The 26,258-nt window shown below is 43.2% G+C and overlaps 1 protein-coding gene across 8 annotated transcripts in view; it reads right to left on the reverse strand.

Moving 5' to 3' along the window:
• Positions 1 to 219: 219 nt before the first annotated feature.
• LOC118402299 (abl interactor 1-like) overlaps positions 220 to 26,258 on the reverse strand; it is a 54,578-nt gene continuing 28,539 nt past the window's right edge. For 6 of the 8 annotated variants that reach the window (XM_035800391.2, XM_052477193.1, XM_052477195.1 and 3 more), the window contains 8 exons: positions 25,789 to 25,803; positions 25,314 to 25,429; positions 24,990 to 25,130; positions 17,053 to 17,153; positions 15,898 to 16,107; positions 10,497 to 10,583; positions 6,027 to 6,215; positions 220 to 5,612 (listed from right to left, as the gene is read on the reverse strand). In XM_035800391.2, the coding sequence (XP_035656284.2) occupies positions 5,437 to 5,612; positions 6,027 to 6,215; positions 10,497 to 10,583; positions 15,898 to 16,107; positions 17,053 to 17,153; positions 24,990 to 25,130; positions 25,314 to 25,429; positions 25,789 to 25,803 (1,035 nt within the window). In that variant the 3' untranslated portion in view covers positions 220 to 5,436. The remainder of the gene's footprint in view (positions 5,613 to 6,026; positions 6,216 to 10,496; positions 10,584 to 15,897; positions 16,108 to 17,052; positions 17,154 to 24,989; positions 25,131 to 25,313; positions 25,430 to 25,788; positions 25,804 to 26,258) is intronic. The other 2 variants (XM_052477190.1, XM_052477191.1) reach the window with 2 other exon arrangements.

The following is a 26,258-nucleotide window of genomic DNA, read 5'->3' on the forward strand; positions in this document are numbered from 1 at the left end:
CTGGCAGCTTCTCACATTACAGTATATATATACATATACAGTGCATTTGGAAAGTATTCAGACCCTTTGACTTTTCCCATATTTTGTTACGATACAGCCTTATTCTAAAATGGATTAAAAAAATATATAATTTGATCAATCTACACACAATACCGCATAATGACAAACTGAAAACAGTTGTTTTTTTTTTTTGCAAATGTATTACAAAATAAAAAACAGAAATAGCTTATTTATATAAGTATTCAGACCCTTTGCTATGAGACTTGAAATTGAGCTCAGGTGCATCCTGTTCCCAATGATCATCCTTGAGATGTTTGCAGAACTTGATTGGAGTCCACCTGTGTTAACTTCAATTGATTGGACATGATTTGGAAAGGCACACACCTGTCTATATAAAGATCCCACAGTTGACAGTGCATGGCCATGAGGAATTGTCCGTAGAGCTCAGATACATGACTGTGTCGAGGCACAGATCTGGTGAAGGGTACCAAAACATTTCTGCAGCATTGAAGGTCCCCAAGAACACAGTGGCCTCCATCATTCTTAAATGGAAGAAGTTTGGAACCACCAAGACTCTTCCTAGAGCTGGCCACCCAGCCAAACTGAGCAATCGGGGGAGAAGGGGTCTTGGTCAGGGAAGTCCTGTACGGACTCCGGGGTGGCGAAGGTCGAGAGCCATGCGTCCTCCGAAACACGACCCTGCCAAGCCACACTGCTTCTTAAAACACTTCTCGCTTAATCCGGAAGCCAGCCGCACCAATGAGTCGGAGGAAACACTGTCCAACTGGCAACCATGTCAGCGTGCATGTGCTTGGCCCGCCACAGGAGTTGCTAGAGCGCGATGGGACAAGGACAACCCGGATGGCCAAACCCTCCCCTAACCCATATGATGTTGGGCTAATTGTGCGCCACCTCATGGATCTCTAGGTCGTGGTGGGATTCGACACAAATCTAATTTTAGTAGTCACATGCGCCGAATACAACAGGTACAACCTTACAATGAAATGCTTACTTACGAGCCCCTAACCAACAGTGCAGTTTCAAAAAATATGAATAAGGATAGAGATAAAAGTGAAGTAATTAAAGAGGAGCAGTAAAAAAATAACAATATACACAGGTGGGTGCCGGTACAGAGACAATGTGCGGGGCACCGGTTGAGGTAGTATGTACGTGTAGGTAGAGTTAATTAAAGTGACTATGCATAGATGACAACAGAGAGTGGCAGTGGTGTGGAGAGGGGAGGGGGGCAATGTGAATAGTCTGGGTAGCCATTTGACTAGATGTTCAGGAGTCTTATGGCTTGAGGGCAGAAGCTGTTTTAGTAGCCTCTTTGGCCTAGACTTGGCGCTCCGGTACCGCTTGCCGTGTGGTAGCAGAGAGAACAGTCTATGACTAGGGTGGCTGGAGTCTTTGACAATTTTCAGGGCCTTACTCTGACACCACCTGGTATAGAGGTCCTGGATGGCAGGAAGCTTGGCCCCAGTGATGTACTGGGCCTATAACACTACTCTCTGTAGTGCCTTGCGGTCGGAGGCCAAACAGTTGCCATACCAGACAGTAATGCAACCAATCAGGATGCTCTCGATGGTGCAGCTGTGGAACGTTTTGAGGATCTGAGGACCCATGCCAAATCTTTTCAGTCTCCTGAGGGGGAATAGGTTTTGTCGTGCCCGCTTCACAACTGTCATGGTATGCTTGGACTATGTTAGTTTGTTGGTGAGGTGGACACCAAGGAACTTAGAGCTCTCAACCTGCTCCACTGCAGCCCCGTCGATGAGAATGGGGGCGTGCTCTGTCCTCTTTTTCTAGCGGTCCACAATCATCTCCTTTGTCTTGATCACGTTGAGGGAGAGGTTGTTGTCCTGGCACCACACGGCCAGGTCTCTGATCTCATCCCTATAGGCTGTCTCGCTGTTGTCGTTGATCAGGCTTACCACTGTTGTGTCGTCTGCAAATTTAATGACGGTGTTGGAGTCATGCCTGGCCGTGCAGTCATGAATTGAGTGAACAGGGAGTACACGAGGGGGCTGAGCACACACCCCTGAGGGGCCCCTGTGTTGAGGATCAGCGTGGTGGATGTGTTGTTACATACCCTTACCACCTGGGGGCGGTCTGTCAGGAAGTCCAGGATCCAGTTGCAGAGGGAGGTGTTTAGTCCCAGGGTCCTTAGCTTAGTGATGAGCGTTGAGGGCACTATGGTGTTGAATGCTGAGCTGTAGTCAATGAATAGCATTCTTACATAGGTGTTCCTTTTGTCCATGTGGGATTGGGCAGTGTGGAATGCAATAGAGACAGCATGATCTGTGGATCTGTTTGGGTGGTATAAAAATTGGAGTGGGTCTAGGGCTTCTGGGATGATGGTGTTGATGTGAGCCATGACCAGCCTTTCAAAGCACTTCATGGCTACAGACGTGAGTGATGGGTCGGTAGTCATTTAGGCAAGTTACCTTAGTGTTTTTGGGCACAGGCACTATGTTGGTCTGCTTAAAACATGTTGGTATTACAGACTTGGACAGGGAGAGGTTGAAAATATCAGCGAAGACACTTTCTAGTTGGTCAGTGCATGCTCGCAGTACACGTCCTGGTAATCCGTCTGGCCATGCAGCCTTGTGAATGTTGAACTGTCTAAAGGTCTTACTCACATCGGCTGCAGAGTGTGACCACGTAGTCTTCCAATACAGCTGGTGCTCTCGTGCATGTGAGCATAGAAGTAGTTAAGCTCGTCCAGTAGGCTCTTGTCTCTGAGCAGCTCTCGGATGTGCTTCCCTTTGTAGTCTAATGGTTTGCATGCCCTGTCACATCCGAAAGAGCGTCAGAGCCGGTGTAGTACGACTCGGTCTTAGTACTGTATTGATGCTTGCCTGTTTGATGGTTCGTTGGAGAGTATAGCGGGATTTCTTATAAGCTTCCGGGTTAGAGTCCGGCGCCTTGAAAGCGGCAGCTCTAGCCTTTAGCTCAGTGCGGTAGCAGCCTGTAATCCATGGTTTCTGGTTGGGGTATGTATGTACGGTCACTGTGGGGACGATGTCATCGATGCACTTATTGATGAAGCCAATGACAGATGTGGTGTACTCCTCAATGCCATTGGAGGAATCCTGGAACATATTCCAGTCTGTGCAAGAAAAACAGTCCTGTAGCTTAGCATCTGCTTCATCTGACCACTTTTTTATTGATCAAGTCACTGGTGCTTCCTGCTTAAATTTTTGCTTGAAAGGAGGAATCAGGAGGATAGAATTATGGTCAGATTTGCCAAATGGAGGGCGAGGGAGAGCTTTGTATGCATCTCTGTGTGTGGAGTATAGGTGGTCCAAAGTTATTTTCCCTCTGGTTGCACATTTAACATGTTGATAGAAATGAGGTAAAACCGATTTAAGTTTCCCTGCATTAAAGTCCCCGGCTACGAGGAGTGCCGCCTCTGGGTGAGCATTTTCTTGTTTGCTTTTGGCGGAATACAGCTCATTCAATGCTGTCTTGGCGTCAAGTCTCTGACTGTGTTGGTATGTAAACAGCTGCAAAGAATATAGATGAAAACTCTCTCGGTAGGTAATGTGGTCTGCAGCTTATCATGAGAAACTGTACCTCAGGGCGAGACAATGGCTCGAGACTTCCTTAGATGTTGTGCACCAGCTGTAAAACACATACTGTAGACCGCCGCCCCTTATCTTACCACACGCCGCTGTTCTATCCTGCCGGTACATCGTATAACCAGCCAGCTGTATGTTGATATTGTCGTTGTTCAGCCACGACTCCTTGAAGCATAAGATGTTACAGTTTTTAAAGTCTGGTTGGTAGTTTAATCTTCCCAATAACTCGTCAATTTTACTGTCCAAAGATAGCATGTTTATAAGCAGAATTGAGGCGAGTGGGGGTTTATTCAATCGTCTCCTACTCCTCAGAAGGCAGCCCGCCCTCCGGCCTCTCTTTCTCCGCCTCCGCATCACGCAGATCACTGGGGTCGGGGCCTGTTTCCGAGGGAGCCGTATATCCTCCGCCTCGGGCTTGTCAGAGTCGTGAAAGAAGAAAATGGAGTCTGCTAGGCCGTGGTGAGTCCTGATGTCTAGAAGTTATTTTCAGTTATAAGAGACGGTAGCGGCAACATTATGTACAAAAAAGTTTTAAAAACTAAGTCACAAACAACGCAGATAAACAAACAAAAGACACAATCGGTTGTGGGCAGGTAAAACGTCTGCCTTCTGCTCCGGCGCCATTTTATAAAGACACGGCCCGGGATCGAACTCGGTTCTGTAGTGACACCTCTTGAGAGGATCTGCAGAGAAGAATGGGAGAACTTCCCAAATACAGCTGTGCCAAGATTGTAGCGTCATGTCCAAGAAGACTCAAGGCTATAATCGCTGCCAAAGGTAAATAAACAAAGTCTTGAGTAATGGGTCTGAATACTTATGTATATGTGATATTTAAGTTGTTGTTTTTTTCTAAATGAGCAAAAATGTATAAAAACCTGTTTTTGCTTTGTCATTATGGAGGATTGTGTGTAGATTGATGAGGAAAAAATCTATTAATCAATTTTAGAAAATGGCTGTAAACTAACAAAATGTGAAAAATGTCAAGGGGTCTGAATACTTTCCAAATGCACTGTATATATACAGTACAAGTAAAAAATATGGACACACTTACTCATTCAAGGTTTTTTCTTTATTTGACTATTTTATACATTGTATAATAATAGCGAAGACATCAAAACTATGAAATAACACATGGAATCATGTAGCAACCAAAAAAGTGTTGAACAAATCAAACATATTTTATATTTGAGATTCTTCAAAGTAGCCACCCTTTGCCTTGATGACAGCTTTGCACACGCTTCACATTCTCTCAACCAGCTTCACCTGGAACTTTTATTTTTGGTTACTGCATGATTCAACATGTGTTATTTCATAGTTTTGATGTCTTCACTATTATTCTGCAATGTAGAAAATAGTAAGACCCTTGAATGAGTAGGTGTGTCCAAACTTTTGACTGGTACTGTAAACAAAACTAAATAACTTCACCAGAAATAAACAAATTAATGTTCATATCTTTTAGCATTAAAAACTCCTATTCCCTATCCCTTGGCCCACCTCCCCAACCCACCCCTCCCCTCCCTCCAACATGTAGCATAGTAAATTGAATATTTAGCTTGTTTTGTAACATTGCAATTTGGACACTGACAAAAACAAACATTCGGTCACTCATGTCGCAATGCACTTCTTTATGTTTGTTTGTTTGTTTGTTTGTTTATTCTTTCTTATTTTTTTTCTGTAAAAGTAAGATTGACGTTTTTCTGTGTGGATAAGAGATGGGAGGCTTTCAGGACAATTTGACCGTGCAAAACAAATGCCAAAATCTTACTAAAAGCTACCTTATCGTTTCAAATACTAAACTCAGCACGTTTCTTTGTAACATCCTGCCGTTTTTGCACTGTCAAAATGTCCGCCCTTAGTCTGCATAGTGCATGATGGACTCTACGTAGTTGCCGGGGAAGAGGCCAGTGACGCCGTTGCAGACGCCCTCGTACCAGCCGTCGTCGTTCTTCTTGATGATATAGATGATGGAGCCCTCCATGAAGGACAGTTCGTCCTCCTTGTCCTTGGAGTAGTCATAAATGGCCACCACTGTAAAAAACATTTGCTTGATTTATTTAACCGGGTAAATTATTGAGAACAGATTCTCTTTTACAATAACGACCTGACCATAGACAGAACAGAGTGAGGGGGAACACCTGGTGGGAATAGGGCTGCACGTGAAATAATTACTTAAAGAGATACAGCACTATAATATAGTATAGTATAATATAGTAGGCCTACACCCAAGAGTGACAATTTGTGGGTGTCCCTTAGTAGTATCTGTACTGTAACTGTCCTATACTACTTAATTGGTCCTTTGGATTTGGATAAGTATGATACTTTGTCTCCACAGACACTTGTTTTGCACCGTTTAAAACAAGCTTATAACAGCATGTAAATCATGCTCAAACTGGTATCAGTGTATGACGTCACTAAAGTTCCGGGGGTACCAGTCAAACTCACCCTTCTCTACGTAGGATTTGGGGGCCCAGTGGGGGTCTTCGTCAGCATAAGGGTCATTGTAGTGCACCACGGCCGCCTCCTCATCCCCCTGGTAGTCTACTGGTGGGGGCGGGGGAGGGGGCGAGGGCTCCTCAAACATGACGACGTCCTCGGGAGGGGGCGGTGGAAGGGGGTCCGGGCTGTCTGTTACTGAACAGGAGGGGAGAGGAAAATAAATTTGACATTATGGAAGCACAATTTCATAGTGTCTGTTATAGTAATTATATGAATTTGTGTGATATCAATAGCGCTCGCTAGCTTGTAGTGCTAAAAAAACGGAAATGAGTTAACCTCTGATTCGTTCAGCCATTCCTATGGGGAAAGAATAGGGTTTTGGGATGAACGTTGAAAATAAGGTCTGAACTTAACACAGCCTTGGCAGATGTTATACGTTTTGTTCTATGAGATAATACCAGTCAGTTAACATTACCTTTATGCTTTGTTTAACTACATAAATGCTTAAAAATTCACAAAAAAGTGACGTTAGCTGATGAAGATGATCTCATAGAACAAAACGTATGAGATCTCCTAAGCCTGTGTTTATCACACATACCTTATTTTCGGCGTATATCCAAAAACCCTATCAAAAACCACACTAATTTCCCTATAGGCTTTGTCCAACGAACCATGGCAGAGTTAGTCCCTACAAAAAGATGCCATTGTAATTTCTCTATACTATGGCCTGGGGTTTCCCCTGACCATGTGACCTGACCAGGAAAAACTCCTAAATATATATACTGTAGCGTAAACAGGAACAACTGTTTAAGTTTATTTCCAAAATGCTATATCCACACATTTTTCATATTTGTGTTTTTTCATCAGAAATGATTTCTTATGGGTACCTTAATGTATGTGTAAAATATGGCTGTTCTCTGATTTTTAATTAATTGAGTTTCAATGTTTTTTTTGCTAAACGCTACATATCCATTGTTCAGCTGGAATGCAATGTTTGTATCCTGTACATTTTACTGTGATATGTGGTTGTCTCACCTAGCTATTTTAAGATGAACACACTTACTGTAAGTCACTGGATAAGAGCATCTGCCTAATAACTAAAATGTCAAATGTAAATGTTTTACATACAGATCTCATATTGCTGTATTGAATTATAATTCTTTACAAATAATTATATTGATGTCACAAATATATAATTTGTAGATGTCTTTATTAAAAATGAAGTTATTTGCTACATTTGACTGTGTAAAACCTAGCAGTACTACTTATTTCTCTGACAGTGAGGCAGATATATAGCATTTTGCAAAAAAACAAGCTAATTTGTCTCTCTGAAATGAAACCATCAAGTGATAGATTTGAAACAAATGTCTGTCACAACCCCATGCCATGATGAAATAGTGAAAAAACACACCAATCTCTTTCATGGTTTCTTTAAATAATAAAAGCTAATTATAACATTTTGGAAATGGTCTTAGCTCCGCCACTCCAAACTGAACAAATAACTTAATTCTGCCCCTACCAGTGTGTTGCTCCTTAACATCATACAAACAAAACATGAATTCATATACAGGGAGTGTACAAAACATTAGGAACACCTGCACTTTCCATGACAGACTGACCAAGTGAATCCAGGTGAAAGCTATGATCCCTTATTGATGTCAACTGTTAAATACCACTTAAATCAGTGTAGATGAAGGGGAGGAGACAGGTTAAATAATGATTTTTAAGCCTTGAGACAATTAAGAAAATATTTAAGTGCCTTTGAACGGGGTATGGTAGCAGGTGCCAGGCACAGTCAAGAACTGCAACACTGCTGGGTTTTTTACTCTCAACAGTTTCCAGTGTATCAAGAACGGTCCACCACCAGCACTGGAGTCAACATGGGCCAGCATTCCGGTGGAACGCTTTCGACACCTTGTAGAGTCCATGACCCGACGAATTGAGACTATTCTGAGGGCAAAAGTGGGTGCAACTCAATATTAGGAAGGTATTCCTAATGTTTTGTGCACTCAGTCTATATTACATTCTATTCTATTCCATTCCATTATATTATATTCTACCTGTATTCTATTCTACCGCAATTGTATTCTATTATACCAATATTCCTGTCTATTCTATTCAATTTCATTCTATGCCATACATGAGCCTGATCTTTCAGACGTGTGATGACCTATACTGGCCAGCAGATAGCATGACAGAACAGTGTCTTCTCTTATTATACCATGCATTCGGAAAGTATTCAGATCTCTTGACTTTTTCCAAATATTGTTACGTTACAGCCTTATTCTGAAATTGATTAAATCATTTTTCCCCCTCATCAATGTACACACAATGCCCCATAATGACAAAGGAAAAACAAATATTTGCAAATGTATTACAAATTAAAAAATGAAATATCACATTTACATAAGTATTCAGACCCTTTACTCAGTACTTTGTTGAAGCACCTTTGGCAGCAATTACAGCCTCAATTCTTCTTGGGTATGATGCTACAAGCTCAGCACACCTGTAATTGGGGAGTTTCTCCCATTCTTCTCTGCAGGTCCTCTCAAGCTTTGTCAGGCTGGATGGGGAGCGTTGCTGCACAGCTGTTTTCAGGTCTCTCCAGAGATGTTCAATCGGGTTCAAGTCCGGGCTCTAGCTGGAGGAGGACATTCAGAGACTTGTCCCCGAAGCCATTCCAGCATTGTCTTGGCTGTGTGCTTAGTGTCGTTGTCTTGTTGGAAGGTGAACCTTCGCCCCAGTCTGAGGTCCTGTGCATTTTCATCAAGGATCTCTCTGTACTTTGCTCTGTTCATCTTTCCCTCAATCCTAACTAGTCTCCCAGTCCCTGCCGCTGAAAAACATACCCACAACATGATGCTGCCCCCACTATGCTTCACCGTAGGGATCGTGCCAGGTTTCCTCCAGACGTGATGTTTGGCACTCAGGCCAAAGTTCAATCTTAGTTTCATCAGACCAGAGAATCTTGTTTCTCATGGGTTCTTTGGGTGCCTTTTGGCAAACTCCAAGCGGGCTGTCATGTGCCTTTTACTGAAAGGCCTGATTGGTGGAGGGCTGCAGAGTTGGTTGTCCTTCTGGAAGATTCCCAAATCTTCACAGAAGAACTCTAGAGCTCTGTCAGAGTGACCATGACCAAGGCCCTTCTCTCCCAATTGCTCAATTTGGCCAAGTGGCCAGCACTAGGAAGAGTCTTGGTGGTTCCAAACTTTCTCCATTTAAGAATGATGGGGACGCGGTGTTCTTGGGGACCTTCAATTCGGCAGACATGTTTTGGTACCCTTCCCCAGATCTGTGCCTTGATACAATCCTGTATCTGAGCTCTACGGACAATTACTTCAACCTCAAGGCTTGGTTTTTGCTCTGACGTGCACTGTCAACTGCAGGACCTTATAGACAGGTGTGTGCCTTTCCAAATCATGTCCAATCATTAATTTACCACAGGTGGACTTCAATCAAGTTGTAGAAACATCTCAAGGATGATCAATGGAAACAGGATGTACCTGAGCTCAATTTCGAGTCTCATAGTAATGGCTCTGAATACTTATGCAAAGAGGGTATGTCTGTTTTTTATTTTTAATACATTTGCAAAAATGTCTAAAAACCTGTATTCGTCATTATGGGGCATTGTGTGTAGATTGATGAGAATGGTTATTTAATCCATTTTAGAATAAGGCTGTCACGTAACCAAATGTGGAAAAAGTAAACGGTTCTGAATATTTCCGAATCCACTGTATGCATAAAACAGACACAGTAGTTCAGATATGGCTAGTAGGGTTTCTTGAGGTGAAATGCAAATGCAAAATAAGGAAAGTAAGGATCAAACTGTCATTTGAAAGCTGGATTAACACCTAAAGTCACCTGGACAAGGAAACAGCTGCTGTGTACAGTAGGGATTTTGGAGGATCCCTGAGACGTGCCCTGTCTGATTAAAACCGTGTTTGACTTGGCTGACATTATGAGGTTTTCCAAACGTTAAGTCACGTGTTTTCAGTGGACAAAGGTAGAGCCATATATAACTCTCACCACTGTCTCTCAGTGACCATGGCAACAGACAAAACATTGGAGGGGTGTGTCTAAAGGCAGTAGCCAGCCTATGAGAAAGGCATGACAGACACAGCATAAAAGAGCACTAATAGGCGACAGTGTGAAATGTAAGGCTGAGGTGCTGTTACCTGTGTGTGCGTTGGTTCTTCTATCCTTTTGGGGAACTAAAGTCGCCAAATGTCCCCACAAGGATAGAAAAACAAGGAAAATTCTCTCTCGTGGAGAAATTTCTCACGTCCCCATGAGGACAAAGGCTCAAGGGTTAAAATGACTGTTAGGTTTAGTTTTCGGGTTTGGTTAGGGGTATGGTAAGGGTTAGGTTTAGGGAAAATAGGATTTTAAATGGAAATACATTTTAGGTCCCAACGGGGATAGAAGAACATAACATGTGTGTGTGTGTGTTTGATTGTGTGCGTGTGTGTTACTTACTGGTCTCCTGTACTCTGGCCACAAAGCCCGTCAGAGGAATCTGAGGAGTCAGCTGGACCATAGGAGGGGGAGGAGGAGCCACAGACACTAAATGCAGCAACACAGACAGGCAGACAGATGGACATACAAGAGAGAGAGAAAGAAAGCGAGATAGGGAGATGGAAGGAGAAACACAGGAAAAATATGCTTGTCAGAGAGCAAAACAAAGCAGTAAGAGTGCATACCCACTTAAGAGTAAGAATATTTTATTCTCTCAATTCAACCACTGGACCTTGTGATCTATCTAAAGGATAGCCAAAGATTGTATCTATGATAGTGGCTTGCAATTTACTGATATACAAAGTGCGGTTCTGTAACAAGACAATAAGAAAGCTAGGCGAATAGAAAGGCAGTGTGGGACGCTGTGACCCCATTAGCTCATAGACACCAAAACCTACCCTTCAGGCAAAGCTGGTTGAAATTCATTTTTTTTACAACCACAAACTGGTTGAAATTATGTTATTACAACCACAAACTGGTTGAAATTATGTTATTACAACAAACTGGTTGAAATTAGGTTATTTTGATGTTATTTGAACCAGTTTTGCCTAAACAAACAACATTTAGCATTGGCAGCATGATATTTCACAGTATACTTACTATACAGTGTTTATTTGTGTTGTAACAATTTAGTTTCACCAATTATTATTACCAAAATGTCCTTGGTTTCTTTGGGATTAATCGAAATGAACACCATGAGGTACCATTTCATACAGAGTGTTCCCCAATGTTATAGGAATTATTTTAAATAAGTGTCAAAATGTATTTTGTATTGTGTAATAATACCAACTTCTAGTTTACTGTGCAATTTACATTTACATTTACATGTGCAATAAAATGCAAACAGCTACACTGTACATTTCTGTTCTTCAGTTGAAAAATACACATTTTTTATGACCCTCCTTTGTCTTCCGACAAAGACAATGATTATGCCCTTCATTGAATGACCGTCACCCTAACCCCAGTACAGTGTTGTAATGATTGTTCTGACCCAAAGGCATGATGTCATAAAGCAGTGGTTCCCGACATTTTTTGATCAGTGACACACCTTGATGGGCTAAAAAATGATGTGGCACACCAAAACTTTTTCTAATCATGTATTAAGTGTTAATGACCTTCATCTCATCTGATCCATACTGCAAATAATTCATTTTCTGTGACAACCATTTTTTCATAGATTAAATTGGGTGTATTTCAACTATTTTCATAGTTCCTTTGGCCCACTCATGATGGTTCATTTGTGTGTACCCCTTTAAGAGCATCCCGCAAATCTCAGATAGAAAGGAAAACATGAAGCTCTGGTAAAATAGGTCTTACTTTGAACGGAAAGGTCTAGAAACTAGCGGTTTCCTGCATTGTAAAGGTGCATCCACAGGCACAAAGCCAAGCTCCGTTTGTTTCTATGGAAGAGGTTGTGGTACTGCTAAGCCTCAGACTTGCCTGTGTTAATGGTTGTCACAGGCAAAGTAAAATGATACTAATTTCTTTGCTCATGATACGCGCCCCTCAAATGATCCAAATGTAAAAACAGCTGCAGCGCACCGGGCTTGAAACAACGATACCGATTTGTAACCATGTGTGCCATTCAATCAATGGATTATCTGATTAATTTTCTTTCTACCGGCACTGGTGCCCCCAAGTCAAAATCCCACGTTCATTCCACAGGTAACATTTATAAGCGAGTGTTATCAAGAATTGGAAAAGTTTTGCGGCACACTGGTTGAAAACCACTGTCATAGAGGGTGACACATCATCATGAGGGTGATTTTCCTCTCTGACTCCCGGGGCATAAATCAGCAGTAATGAAATGGTTGTCTCTCAACTAGTCACGTCTGATTTATTTTCGCCGTCATAGAGCTGCCTTCAGATACATAGATCAGTCACTGTCTCCCCTCTCCAGACTAGTCTACCTCTACCTCTGTATGCCTTGATTTTATGTTTGCGACGTTCGTCCTAAATCTCCTCGTCTGACAGCTAATGTCGGCGTGTGTATATGTGTGTTCTGGATTTCCCTTTGTCTGACTGCTAATGTGAGTGTGTGTGGATTTATTTCCTCTTCCTCTTTTACCTGCAATTTGAATTTTTTTATTTTATCTTTATGTGTACAGGTTTTTTTCTCATTGAGTTAACATCTCTTTTCCAAGAGAGACCTGGTCCAATAGCAGCAGAGGGAACAACGTTTCAGACAAAACAACTTACATACACAAACACAACATTAAACAAAACTATAAACACACATACAGTACAGCAAAAATATTGTACATTAAAAACACAAACGTCTTGACTAAAAACAGCTGGAATTAATAACAATTACACTCTTCTTCTTCCAACGAAACTAGATCATCACATTTTAAAATGTTCATGACAGAATTCCAGGACCATGGAGCTAAGTAACTAAAACTATTTCTACCATGTAGAAATTTTTGGTACTGTTAGAAGTAAATCAGAATGGAACCGTAATTTATATTTATTTATTGACCTGACTAAAAAAGAACAGAGATAAAATGGCATTTTACCCAACATGGCCTTGTAAATCAGTGTATACCAGTGTTTAAGCCTACGCAAGGTCAATGACGACCAGCCAACAGCTCTGTAGAGATTACAATGATGTGTTAGATGTTTCTGATTTGAAATTAACCTGAGGGCTGCATGATACACTGACTCAAATGCTCTCTGGGTAGTGGCTGAGGCCTGCATATATATATATATATAACATCACTAAAATCTAAAACCGACAGTAATGTACATCGTACCAGCTCCTTCCTGGCCTCAAAAGAAAAACAAGCCTTATGCCGGTAATAAAATCCCATTTTCAGCTTGAGCTTCCTTATCAAGTTCTCCACATGCACAGTGAAGCTCAGCTTATCGTCAACCCGCACACCCAAATATTTGTACACTTTAACTTGCTCTATAGTATGTCCAGCCAATGTAGCAATGACATGATTTGTAACATGCCTGGCATTTGAAAATACCATGCATTTTGTTTTACCCGAATTTAGAATCAGCTTTAAATCATACAGATTCTGTTGTATGATGTTAAATGCTCTTTGAGCATTTTCAAAGGTAAAGATAAACTACTACCACTTGAATAAAGAACAGTATCATCTGCATACATTTTTTTTTTATTTTTATTTTATTTATCTGTTATTTTACCAGGTAAGTTGACTGAGAACACGTAAAGATAAACTACTACCACTTGAATAAAGAACAGTATCATCTGCATACATTTTTATTTATTTTAATTTATCTGTTATTTTACCAGGTAAGTTGACTGAGAACACGTTCTCATTTGCAGCAACAACCTGGGGAGTAGTTACAGGGGAGAGGAGGGGGATTAATGAGCCAATTGCAAACTGGAGATTATTAGGTAACCATGATGGTTTGAGGTCCAGATTGGGAATTTAGCCAGGACACCGGGGTTAACACCCCTACTCTTACGATAAGTGCCATGGGATCTTTAATGACCTCAGAGAGTCAGGACACCCGTTTAACATCCCATCTGAAAGACAGCACACAAGGCAGTGTCCCCAATCCCTGGGATATTTTTTAGACCAGAGGAAAGAGTGCCTCCTACTGGCCCTCCAACACCACTTCCAGCAGCATCTGGTCTCCCATCCAGGAACTGACCAGGACCAACCCTGCTTAGCTTCAGAAGCAAGCCAGCAGTGGTATGCAGGGTGGTATGCTGCTGGCTCAATGAGATCCCCAATGTTGTTGATATACAAAATGAACAACAGTGGGCTCAAAATAGAACCTTGCGGAACACCCGAGCATACCTCTATGGACACAGATTTACAACCATCCGCCATTACACATTATGTATGATTTGATAGGTAATTTATAAACCAATCTAGAGTATGACCAGTAATTCCACAACATCTTAATCTTTGCACTAACACAGCATGGTCCACGGTGTCAAAAGCCTTAGACAAATCAGTAAAAGCAGACACACAATGTAACTTCTTATCAAGAGCACAGTGGATGTCATTTAAAACCTTCAATGTTGCTGAAACAGTGCTGTGGCCAGACCTAAAACCTGATTGCATTCCATTTAAGATGTGGTTTTCTTGGAAGTAGACCTTTAGCTGCCTACTAACTAAGGACTCCAGTACCGTTGACAGTACAGACAATTTTGATATGGGTCGATAGTTGTCAAGTAGCGAAGGATCTCCACCTTTCAGGAGAGGCAGTACAAAAGCAGATTTCCATAACTTGGGGATTCCCTTAACATTAAAAATACATGTTAAGTGGGAAGCAATGATGTCAGCAGCTAGGTGTAGGAGGCGGGGGTCTAGTTCATCAGGGCCAGGGGATTTTTTAAAATCAATTTCTTTCAGGGCTTTACACACTTCTGAAACAGAGATGGATGAAAAGGAGAACCTGGTGAATGAGTGCACAGGGATGTCATGTAAATTCATAGGGGGCTCAATTATACCATTGACCTTTTCAAATAAACTGCCTGCATCTAAAAAATGCGTATTCAAGGCTTTCAGAATGGAGGTTCTCTCAGTTACAATCTGTGTATCGACCAACAATTGTTTGGGAAGCTGTGTATCTTTTTTGCACTCCAAACCCTTCACTACTTGCCAAAATTTGGATGGATTATTTACATTTTGTGAAGTAGATTTCAGGTATTGGTCTGCTTTCAATTTATGGATCATAGCTACACCCATATTTAGAAGATGTTTAAAAGCCTTCCAATCATCTGGCAAACCAGTCCCTCTTGCTTTAGCCCACATAGCATTTAGTTCCCTTATGATTTTTAAATTCTTAAATTCCTCAGTAAACCAAGGGTTCTCTTCGCTCTTAATCCTGAATCTTTTAATAGGGGCATGCCTATTGCATACATCCTAGAATGCGTTGTGGAAGTAAGAAAAGGCTAGTTCAACACCAGGGATTCATTCCATTCTATTCCATTCAATGCTAGATACATAATGTAAAAAACCTTAAATATCAAACCACTTCCAGTTTCTTTTCGTAATAACACGTGGAGATATCTTAGAAATTTTACCATCTCTCACACACGAAATAGCACAGTGATCACTTATGTCATTTGCAAAAATACCAGAAGCATTAAAATGATGGAGAGTATTGGTTAAGATCAAATCAATCAAAGAGGATTTCAGAGGATAGTTTATATTCAACCTAGTTACACTGTTGACAATCTGTAGGCTCATTAAAGTGAGCTACCTCAAACTGACTCCTATCCAGGACACACTGAGTCGACGGTCTATTGATGTTGCTCTTTGGTCGGTTACAAACATTCAACCATAATCCAACTACGGTCTATTAACTTTCTTCTTTGGTTGGACATAACATTACTTCAACCATAATCCAACAAAAATTATTCCCGTGGTCTTACCTAAGTTCTGGGGGTATGCGGGTCCCCCGTTGAGGTGGGGCTGCTGGGACATGGAGAAATGGGAGCTGCCGGAGGGCGCCCGGCGGTAGGTACCTGTGGCCGACACCATGGAGGCTGAGGTGGCGGTGGAGTTGTGGCGGGAGACCTGCCTCGAGATGGTGCCAAACTGGGACATGGGGATGGGACCCAGGCCTGGGCCCTGGGGGACTGCTGCGGTCGTTGTTGAGGTGGGGAGAGAGGTACGGAGAAAGAAGGTAGGGAAAGGAGAGTGAGAGAGTTAGTGAATTCACTGAAATTGTCCCGGTCTTAACTGCACTTATTTAGTGTGTGGTTGGATGGAAGTGACTCAGCTGTGGCTGGTGTACAAACAACCAACCAGACAGAAAAAAATACTTCCATGAGAAGATATACTGTGCTGCCAAAATATCATCAAAATATGCATATGAATCTAGGTCTAAATGGACAGCTGAATTGTATGGAAAACTGATGCATAATATGAGGCTAAAACAAACAGACAAACACCATTGTTTGCCAAAAGAGATGCCAAATTGACAGAACAAATAGGCAGCTAAGCGTATGAATATGAAACGATTAGCTGACACAATAACCAGACACATGCTAAGTTGAAGACAGGAAAAGGACTGATAGAAATAGGTGATACTGCTATACTAAAAGAATAAGACTGGTCAAACAGAAAGGACAGCTAAATGCTATGCTAAACAAAATAAGAAGCTAAGATAACAGAATGGAAAGCTAAATGCTAAGCTAACAGAGAAGAAAAGGTACCAAAATGGAAGTCTAAATTCTAAGCTAAGGTACCAGAGATCATATACAGAATGGAAGGCTGAATGCTACGCTAACAGAAAAGCTAGACAGAAAGGCTAATGCTAAGCTAACAGAATGAAAAGGCTAAAAAGCTACACTACCAATAGGTTAACAGAGAAGCTAATTTGACAGTGCCGACAGCTAATTGCTGAACTAAACAATGCTAACAGAGAAGCAAACAGAATGGAAGGCTGAATGCTAAACTAGGCTAAAAGAGAAGCTCATTCAATGGAATGGACACCTAAATACTAAGCTAGCAAAGAATCTACAATAATAGAATGGCAAGTTAAATGCAAAGCTAATCTAAAGGCGATGTATCGCTGGGCTCACCTGGTCCCAGGCTGGGAGGGGAGGGAGTGGGCACGGCCAGAGGAACACTTATGCTGCTGCCACCGCTGTTCTCTCGCCCGCCACTACCCCCACTGCTGCCACTGCACAGAGAGAGAGAGAGAGAGAGAGAGAGAGAGAGAGAGAGAGAGAGAGAGAGAGAGAGACGGAGACGGAGACAGAGACAGACGGAGACAGATGGAGACAGCGAGAGAGAGAGAGAAAGATGGTGGGGAAGAAATTGGGATGGGGAAGAGGTAAAGAGAGAGTCAGAGAGAGAGAATAAAAGAGAAGGATAACAAAAGAAGTGTCAGACAATCTGTAATTATATTGTCAGCATGAGCTCCTATCACAATTCAGCTGTAGAGCATAATGGGCTCTATTTTAACCAACTTAACACAATGGCAAGTCTTAGACTGGTGGTAGCTCTATAGGTCCGGGGGGGTGTCTCAGAATTTGTTTAGCTATTTAGCGAATAGGTTGGGTTATGATGAACACATTTGTTGTAGGTGTGTCGAGGCTTGACTCTTCACTGGCCAATCAGAACATGCTCTGTCCCTAAATATGTGGCTTCTTCAAGTTGTGTATTTACATTTTTTAAATATATTGCGTTGTCATCAACTCCAATTCTAATGGTAGTCCGTAATAACCTAGTCTGATAAATAGTCAACAAAAACAAAATAACAAAATTTGGGGCTATCCTATCTTTGCTAAATATGTTGAAAATGTTAACACTCCACATTATTCTAAGTTATTTCATGGATTGAATATGTAAATATACAGTTGAAGTTGGAAGTTTACAAATACCTTCGCCAAATACATTTAAACTCAGATTTTCGTAAAAAATCACCTGTCTTTGGTCAGTTAGGAGCACCACTTTATTTTAAGAATGTGAAATGTCAGAATAATAGTAGAGGGAATGATTTATTCCAGCTTTTATTTATTTCATCACATTCCCAGTGGGTCAGAAGTTTACATTCACTCAATTAGTATTTGGTAGCATTGTCTTTAAATTGTTTAACTTGGGTCAAATGTTTTGGGTATTTTGTGAAGTGCACCAGTCCCTCCTGCAGCAAAGCACCCCCACAACATGATGCTGCCACCCCCATGCTTCACGGTTGGGACGGTGTTCTTCAGTTTGCAAGCCTCCCCTTTTCCTCCAAACATAACAATGGTCGTTATGGCCAAACAATTATATTTTTGTTTCATCAGACCAGAGGACATTTCTCCAAAAAGTATGATCTTTGTCCCCATGTGCAGTTGCAAACCGTAGCGGCTTCTTCCTTGCTGAGCGGCTGTAACGGGATTCTTCCTGGGAAGGAGAGGCGGACCAAAATGCAACGTGGTTGAACATAATACAAAACAATAAACGTGGAAAAACCGTACAGATGAACATGATACCTTCAGGCATTTGGAAATTGCTCCCAAGGATGAACCAGACTTGTGGAGGTCTACAATCTTTTGTCTGAGGTCTTGGCTGATTTCTTTTGATTTTCCCATGATGTCAAGCAAAGAGGCACTGAGTTTGAAGGTAGGCCTTGAAATAAATCCACAGGTACACCTCCAATTGACTCAAATGATGTCAATTAGCCTATCAGAAGCTTCTAAAGCCATGACATAAATTTTCTGGAATTTTCTGAGCTGTTTAATGGCACAGTCAACTTAATGAATGTAAATTTCTAACCCACTGGAATTGTGATACAGTGATAAGTGAAATAATCTGTCTATAAACAATTGTTGGAAAAATTACTTGCATGGGAACAGGTGGAGGCAGCGAGGAGAGCAGAGAGAGAGGAGCCGGCGATATGAGGGAACACGGTTGGCAAGGAAGCCCGGGAGTCAGCCCCAAAAATTTCTTGGGGGGGGCTCACAGGGAGTATGGCTACGCCAGGTATGAGACCTGCGCAAACTCCCTGTGCTTACCGGGGGGCTAGAGAGACCGGGCAGGCACCGTGTTATGCTGTGGTGCACACGGTGTCTCCAGTGCGGGTGCATAGCCCGGTGCGGTATATTCCAGCTCTGCGTATCTGCTAGATTGAGCGTTGAGCCAAATGCCATGAAGCCGGCTCTACGCATCTGGCCCCCAGTGCGTCTCCTTGGGCCGGCTTACATGGCACCAGCCTTATGCTCGGTTTCTCCGGTTCGCCTGCATAGCCCAGTGCAGGCTATTCCACCTCGCCGCACTGGCAGGGCGACCGAGAGCATTCAACCGGGTAAGGTTGGGCAGGTTCGGTGCTCAAGAGCTCCAGTGCGCCTGCACGGTCCGGTCTATCCAGTACCACCTCCACACCCCAGCCCTCCGGTAGCAGCACCCCGCACCAGGCTTCCTGTGCGTGTTCTTGGTCCAGTCCCACCAGTGTCAGCACCACGCATCAGGCCTACAGTGCGCCTCGCCTCTCCAGCTCTGCCGGAGTCTCCCGCCTGTTCAGCGCTGCCAGAGCCTTCCTCCTCTACAGCGCTGCTGGAGTCTCCTGCCTGTTCAGCACATCCAGTGCTGCCAGCCTGCATGGAGCAGCCAGAGCTGCCAGTCTGCAAGGAGCTGCCAGTCTGCATGGAGCAGCCAGAGCTGCCAGTCTGCATGAAGCAGCCAGAGCTGCCAGTCTGCAAGGAGCTGCTAGTCTGCACGGAGCTGCCAGTCTGCACGGAGCCGCCAGAGCTGCCAGTCTGTAAGAAGCCGCCAGAGCTGTCAGCCTACATGGAGCAGCCAGAGCCGCCAGTCAGCGTGGAGCAGCCAGATCTGCCAGTCAGCCAGACTCTTCCAGATCTGCCAGTCAGCCAGACTCTTCCAGATCCGCCAGTCAGCCAGACTCTTCCAGATCCGCCAGTCAGCCAGACTCTTCCAGATCCGCCAGTCAGCCAGACTCTTCCAGATATGCCAGTCAACCAGACTCTTCCAGATCCACCAGTCAACCAGACTCTTCCAGATCCACCAGTCAACCAGACTCTTCCAGATCCACCAGTCAACCAGACTCTTCCAGATCCGCCAGTCAACCAGACTCTTCCAGATCCGCCAGTCAACCAGACTCTTCCAGATCCGCCAGTCAACCAGGCTCTTCCAGATCCGCCAGTCAGCCGGGATCTGCCAGTCAGCCGGGATCTGCCAGAACTGCCAGTCAGCCAGGATCCGCCAGTCGGCCAGGATCCGCCAGTCGGCCAGGATCCGCCAGTCGGCCAGGATCCGCCAGTCAGCCAGGATCCGCAAGTCAGCCAGGATCTGCCAGTCAGCCAGGATCTGCCGAAACCACCAGCCAGCCAGGATCTGGTAGATCCATCAACCTGCCTGAGCTTCCTCTCACTCCTGAGCTTCCTTTCACTCCTGAGCTTCCTTTCACTCCTGAGCTTCCCCTCAGTCCCGAGCTTCCCCTCAGTCCCGAAGCTTCCCCTCAGTCCCGAGCTGCCTCAGTCCCGAGTTGCCCTCAGTCCCGATCTGCTCCTCAGTCCCGATCTGCTCCTCAGTCCAGTGGGGTTCTGGGTGAGGACTACTAGGCCATGGTCGGGGGTGGACTATCCAAGGACGCAAGGAGGAGGGACTAAGACAGTATTTGAGTGGAGTCCATGTCCCGCGCCGGAGCCGCCACCATGGACAGACGCCCACCCGGACCCTCTCTATTGTTTTGAGGTGCGTTCGGGAGTCCGCACCTTAGGGGGGGGGGGTTCTGTCACGCCCTGGTCGAAGTATTTTGTGTTTATCTTCATTTATTTGGTCAGGCCAGGGTGTGACATGGGTTTTTGTATGTGGTGTGTATGTATTGGGATTGTAGCTTAGTGGGGTGTTCTAGTTAAGTCTATGGCTGTCTGAAGTGGTTCTCAATCAGAGGCAGGTGTTTATCGTTGTCTCTGATTGGGAACCATATTTAGGCAGCCATATTCTTTGTGTGTTTCGTGGGTGATTGTCCTTAGTGTCTTGATGTCCTTGTTCTGTGTGTATGTGCACCAGTATTAGGCTGTTTCGGTTTTCGTTAAGTTTATTGTTTTGTAGTGTTTGTATTTAGATTTGTGTTACGTTAGTTGAATAAACATGGATCGAAATCTACACGCTGCATTTTGGTCCGACTCTCCTTCACCACAAGAGAACCGTTACACTAACTGACTTGCCAAAGCTATAGTTTGTTAACAAGACATTTGTGGAGTGGTTGAAAAACAAGTTTTAATGACTCCAACCTAAGTGTATGTAAACTTCCGACTTCAACTGTATACATAGCATCCACACTGATATTGAGGTTTTATTTTTTATATTTAACCTTTATTTAACTAGGCAAGTCAGTTAACTTCTTACGGCTGAAATTCCGCTAACGGGATCGATTTGACAACAGCCAGTGAAAGTGCAGGGTGCCAAATTCAAAACAACAGAAATCTCATAATTAAAATTCCTCAAACATACAAGTATTATACACCATTTTAAAGATGAACTTGTTGTTAATCCCACCACAGTGTCCGATTTCAAAAAGACTTTACGACGAAAGCATACCATGCATTATGTTAGGTCAGCGCCTAGTCACAGAAAAACAGCCAAAGAGAGAAATCACAAAAAGCAGAAATAGAGATAAAATTAATCACTAATCTTTGATGATCTTCATCAGATGGCACTCATAGGACTTCTTGTTACACAATACATGTATGTTTAGTTGTTTTGTTCGATAAAGTTCATATTTATATCCAAAAATCTCAGTTTAAATTTGCGCGTTGTGTTCAGTAATGTTTTGCTTCCAAAACATCCGGTGATTTTGCAGAGAGCTACATCAATTTACAGAAACACTCATCATAAATGTTGACGAAAATACAAGTGTTATGCATGGAATTAAAGATATACTTCTCCTTGATGCAACCGCTGTGTCAGATTTCAAAAAAGCTTTACGGAAAAAGCACACCATGCAATAATCTGAGTACAGCGCTCAGGCACCAAAACAAGCCATACAGATACCCGCCATGTTGTGGAGTCAACAGAAGTCAGAAATAGCATTATAAATATTCACTTACCTTTGATGATCTTCATCGGAATGCACTCCCAGTAATCCCAGTTCCACAATAAATGTTTGTTTTGTTCAAAAAAGTCCATCATTTATGTCCAAATACCTCCTTTTTGTTTGCGCATTTAGTTCACAAATCCAAATTCACGAGGCGCAGGCACTTAGTCCAGGCGAAAAGTCAAAAAGTTCCATTACATTTCATAGAAACATGTCAAACAATGTATAGAATCAATCTTTAGGATGTTTTTATCATAAATCTTCAATAATGTTTCAACCGGACAATTCCTTTGTCTCTAGAAATTAAAAGGAACGCAGTTCACTCTCACGGCCGCGCGCATGACTTAGCTCATAGCATTCTGCCAGACCTCTTAGTCAAACAGCTCTTATTCGCTCCCCCTTTACAGTAGAAGCCTGAAACAAGTTTCTAAAGACTGTTGACATCTAGTGGAAGCCTTAGGAAATGCAATCAGGCCAAATTCACACTATCTTGGATAGGCAAAGACTTGAAAACATACAAACCTCAGATTTCCCACTTCCTGGTTGGGTTTTTTCTCAGGTTTTTGCCTGCCATATGAGTTATGTTATACTCAGAGACATTATTGAAACCGTTTTAGAAACTTCAGAGTGTTTTCTACCCACATCTACTAATACTATGCATATCTTAGCTTCTGGGCCTGAGTAGCAAATTCTTATTTACAATGACGGCCTACCCCAGCCAAACCCGGACGACCCTGGGCCAATTGTGCGCCGCACTATGGGACTCCCAATCACGGCCGGATGGGATGCAGCCTGGATTCGACCCAGGGATTGCAGTGGGTATCCCAAATGTTGTCAATAGGCAAGATTACATTTACTTTGATAAGGCCTAAAAAGACAGTGAATAATTCCAATCAAATTCTAATAAAAACAAAACAACGACTTGTTTTAAATAGGCTGTTTCAATACAGTTGCAGGCTCCGTAATTCCCCTACTGTGGAAAAGCAACAACGACTGGAGGGTTTTACGCACATTCAAAGTTTTCACAGAAGCTGGATAATAATCCGATATCAAGAGAAAGGGGAAATGTCCACTCAACTTTATACAGCTCCCAAATGTAATGTTTTATAAACTGTAAGGAACGACGCTGGAGATGAGAAGCAAGTACAGGGAGTGAATAAACGGGCATCAAACAAAATGACATTATGACAATAATGAACAAAATGACATTACGACAATAATGCTGACACTGGGAACAAAACTGAGGAACAGACAGTTATAGAGGGGGCAATCAACAACATGAAGGAGTCCAGGCGAGTCCAATGAGAGCAGATGCGCATAGTAATGGTGACAGGTGTCAGTAATAAAGGGCAGCCGAGGGAGAGAGGGAGCAGGGGTGACAGTACCGCCTCCCCCTATGGGCACCTGGCGTCCCACTTGGGCGAGCCTGACGGGCCGGCCGAGGCATGGGCGCTGGACTAGCCGGTTGAGGAGTAGAAGCCCGACGAGCTGGCTAACGCGTAGGAGCCTGATGATCCGGCTGAGGTGTGAAAGCCTGACGATCCCGCTGAGGCAAGGGAACATGACGAGCCGGCTGAAGCTTGGGAGCCTGGCAGGCCGGCTGAGGCATGATGTGGGATGGGAGCCTGATGATCGGCTGAGGCATAGGAGCCCGACGAGCCGGGCCGAGGCATGGCGTGGCATGGGAGCCTGCCGAGCCAACCGGGGCAAGGAAACCTCTAGCCAGCTAAGGCATGGAAGCCAGACAAGCCCGCTGAGGCACCCCCGGTTCCATCGGCGGCACCCAGACCCAACGTCACCACCAAAAACAAAAAACAAGATCTCCCTGATGCTTCAAATAGGGGTGTCAGTATTCTGTAAGGACCAACGCTGGAGACGAAAAGCAAGTACAGGGAGTGAACATTTAATGGAAAATGGACATCAAACAGAGGAAGGACAGCGTATGGACAGGGGAAACAAAATTACATTATGACAAATATACTGACACGGGAAACAAAACTGTGGAACAGACGATCAATCAACACTGTGAAGGAGTCCAGGTGAGTCCAATGAGCACAGATGTGCGTAATGATGGTGACAGGTGTGCGTAATGAATGGGCTACCTGTTGCTCGAGAGCGAGAGCGGGAGCAGGCGTGACATAAACATAATGGACTAATTACCCAATCTAAAAAAAATGCTGACATGGGCTAATTAAGTGACTGCTGATGCACAACCAAATTTTGAAATTGCACCTTGTGTATTCTATTAATCTAACAGTAAGTTGAGACCCCGAAGTTGAGTCAACCACCCCAAAATAAAAATTGGGTCCGGGGGCCACCAGCGGCCAATTCCTGGCCTAGTGTAAGGGTAGCCTGAGGAAGGCTTGGTTTTTAATCATATGAAATAAAAAGCAAGCAATAGTTAAAAGAAAAAAATGGGAGCTAGATAAAATAATGTAGGCCTACAGATAAAAAGGGGATGTCCGCTCACTGTTTTGCTGATCACAATCTTGATATTTTAATAAAGCTGTCTTGAATAAGATTTATTTCAAAGTAATCTCACGACCCTTTATTGATCAGCTTGGCTACTTGACGGGAAAAAAAGGCCAAAAAAAGGACCACTTCTGAGGGACAAAAGAAATTCACCCTTCATTGAGTGGAACGCTTGGTTTTTAATCACATGAAGGCTCTTACAGACAAGCTGCGGTAAACGGCTATTGAACTGCGAGTAAATCCGGCTACCGTGTGTAGAGACCAGCGGCCCCCTTTGTTGTCAGCACAAATGTTGTCATTAAAACATTGTTTGATTGGATGACAAGATGAACTGGGCTCATTGGTCAACCATGCAGGCTTTGTTGCTGGCAATACCTTTCAGATATAAAGAAAAGTCTGCAAAACGTTGGCTTCACCACGTCTTGGTTTGAAAGGTGTAAAACACACTAACACACACAAGCTCCAGTGGCCCACTGCAAATTAGGGGTGTGCAGTGTGTTTTACCTGTGTGTTCTGGGTCGCTGGTTGAGGGAGGCAGTGCGTGCAGGGCTGTGCTGGCTGCCTAGTCGTGCTGGGCTGGTCATATAGTCGTTAGGCACCGTTGGAGGCTTGACTGGCTCCAGGGTCTTATATGGGGTGTTTCGCCTGGAGAGGACACACACATTTAGAACATTAAGCGTATGTCAACACAACACACACCAAAAACATTTTGCACGTTAAGATAACACACAAGTGCACAAACACACCAATAACTTAAGTGCACATCAGCACAACACAAGCTCACACAGGCACACACCCACTCATACACACATTTTTGGGATACCATACCCAAGAGTTCCACGACCAGCCATGGGTGGGCTCGGGGGTTTCTGTGTCGGTGGATTGGTCCTCGATAATGTCCCCCCTCCTCCTCCTCCCCTCGCTGGCTGGTTGTTGCCATGTTGCTATGAAAAAGAAAAACATGGATACTCAGTCATAGGTGGCCTACTGTTCAAACCTTTACAAAGGCAATTACTGTATGTTACATTGTGCAAGTATCCTATTACAGTACGGTGCAGTTTATAGTTAATATTTTGCTTTCACTTTTAGTGTTTTGTGATGGTATTATAATGGTATCTATATTGTTTAATTGAGAGGTAATTTAGATCATTTGGAGACATCACAAGGACCTTATATTAGGACTACATTCTCTCATAATGTTTTAATATACATACAACATATACTGACGAAATGAGGCGACTCAGAGTAATGGGGGCTTAGAGGGCCAAAGCATCATGGGTAGGGGGAGAAACACAGCTCTTACCTTGGCTTTAAGCCACTGAGTGCAGGCAGTAAAAAAGAGAAGAGAGACAAAAAAACAACATGCTCATTGGTTAAGAGTAGCAGGTGATTAACATGTGTGCTTATTGGTTAAGAGAAGAGACAGAGTGAGAACTACAGCTGTGCTCATTGGTTAAGAGTAGCAGGGGAGTAAGACCTAAGGAGTAACACTTGGGCTCACTGGAGGAGACATAGTAATAACTCTTGTACTTATTGGTTAAGACAAGAAAGATGACAAACACTTGTTTCATGTCATTATCATGTGTTGACAGCCTGCAGGACATAAAATAAAATGAATATGAACACACAGCGTTAACTAGGGAATATATCATTTTCCCAAGTGGTGTCCCCTGCATTTTCTACTGTCAATTTTAAGTTGTGTGCAAACAACATTTCGGAACCACTGGATTAGAGAGTATTATTTTGTAACTATTCTAGTTAGGGATACAGTGA

Source organism: Oncorhynchus keta, chromosome 23, assembly GCF_023373465.1.
Source record: "Oncorhynchus keta strain PuntledgeMale-10-30-2019 chromosome 23, Oket_V2, whole genome shotgun sequence".
Classification (NCBI taxonomy): domain Eukaryota; kingdom Metazoa; phylum Chordata; class Actinopteri; order Salmoniformes; family Salmonidae; genus Oncorhynchus; species Oncorhynchus keta.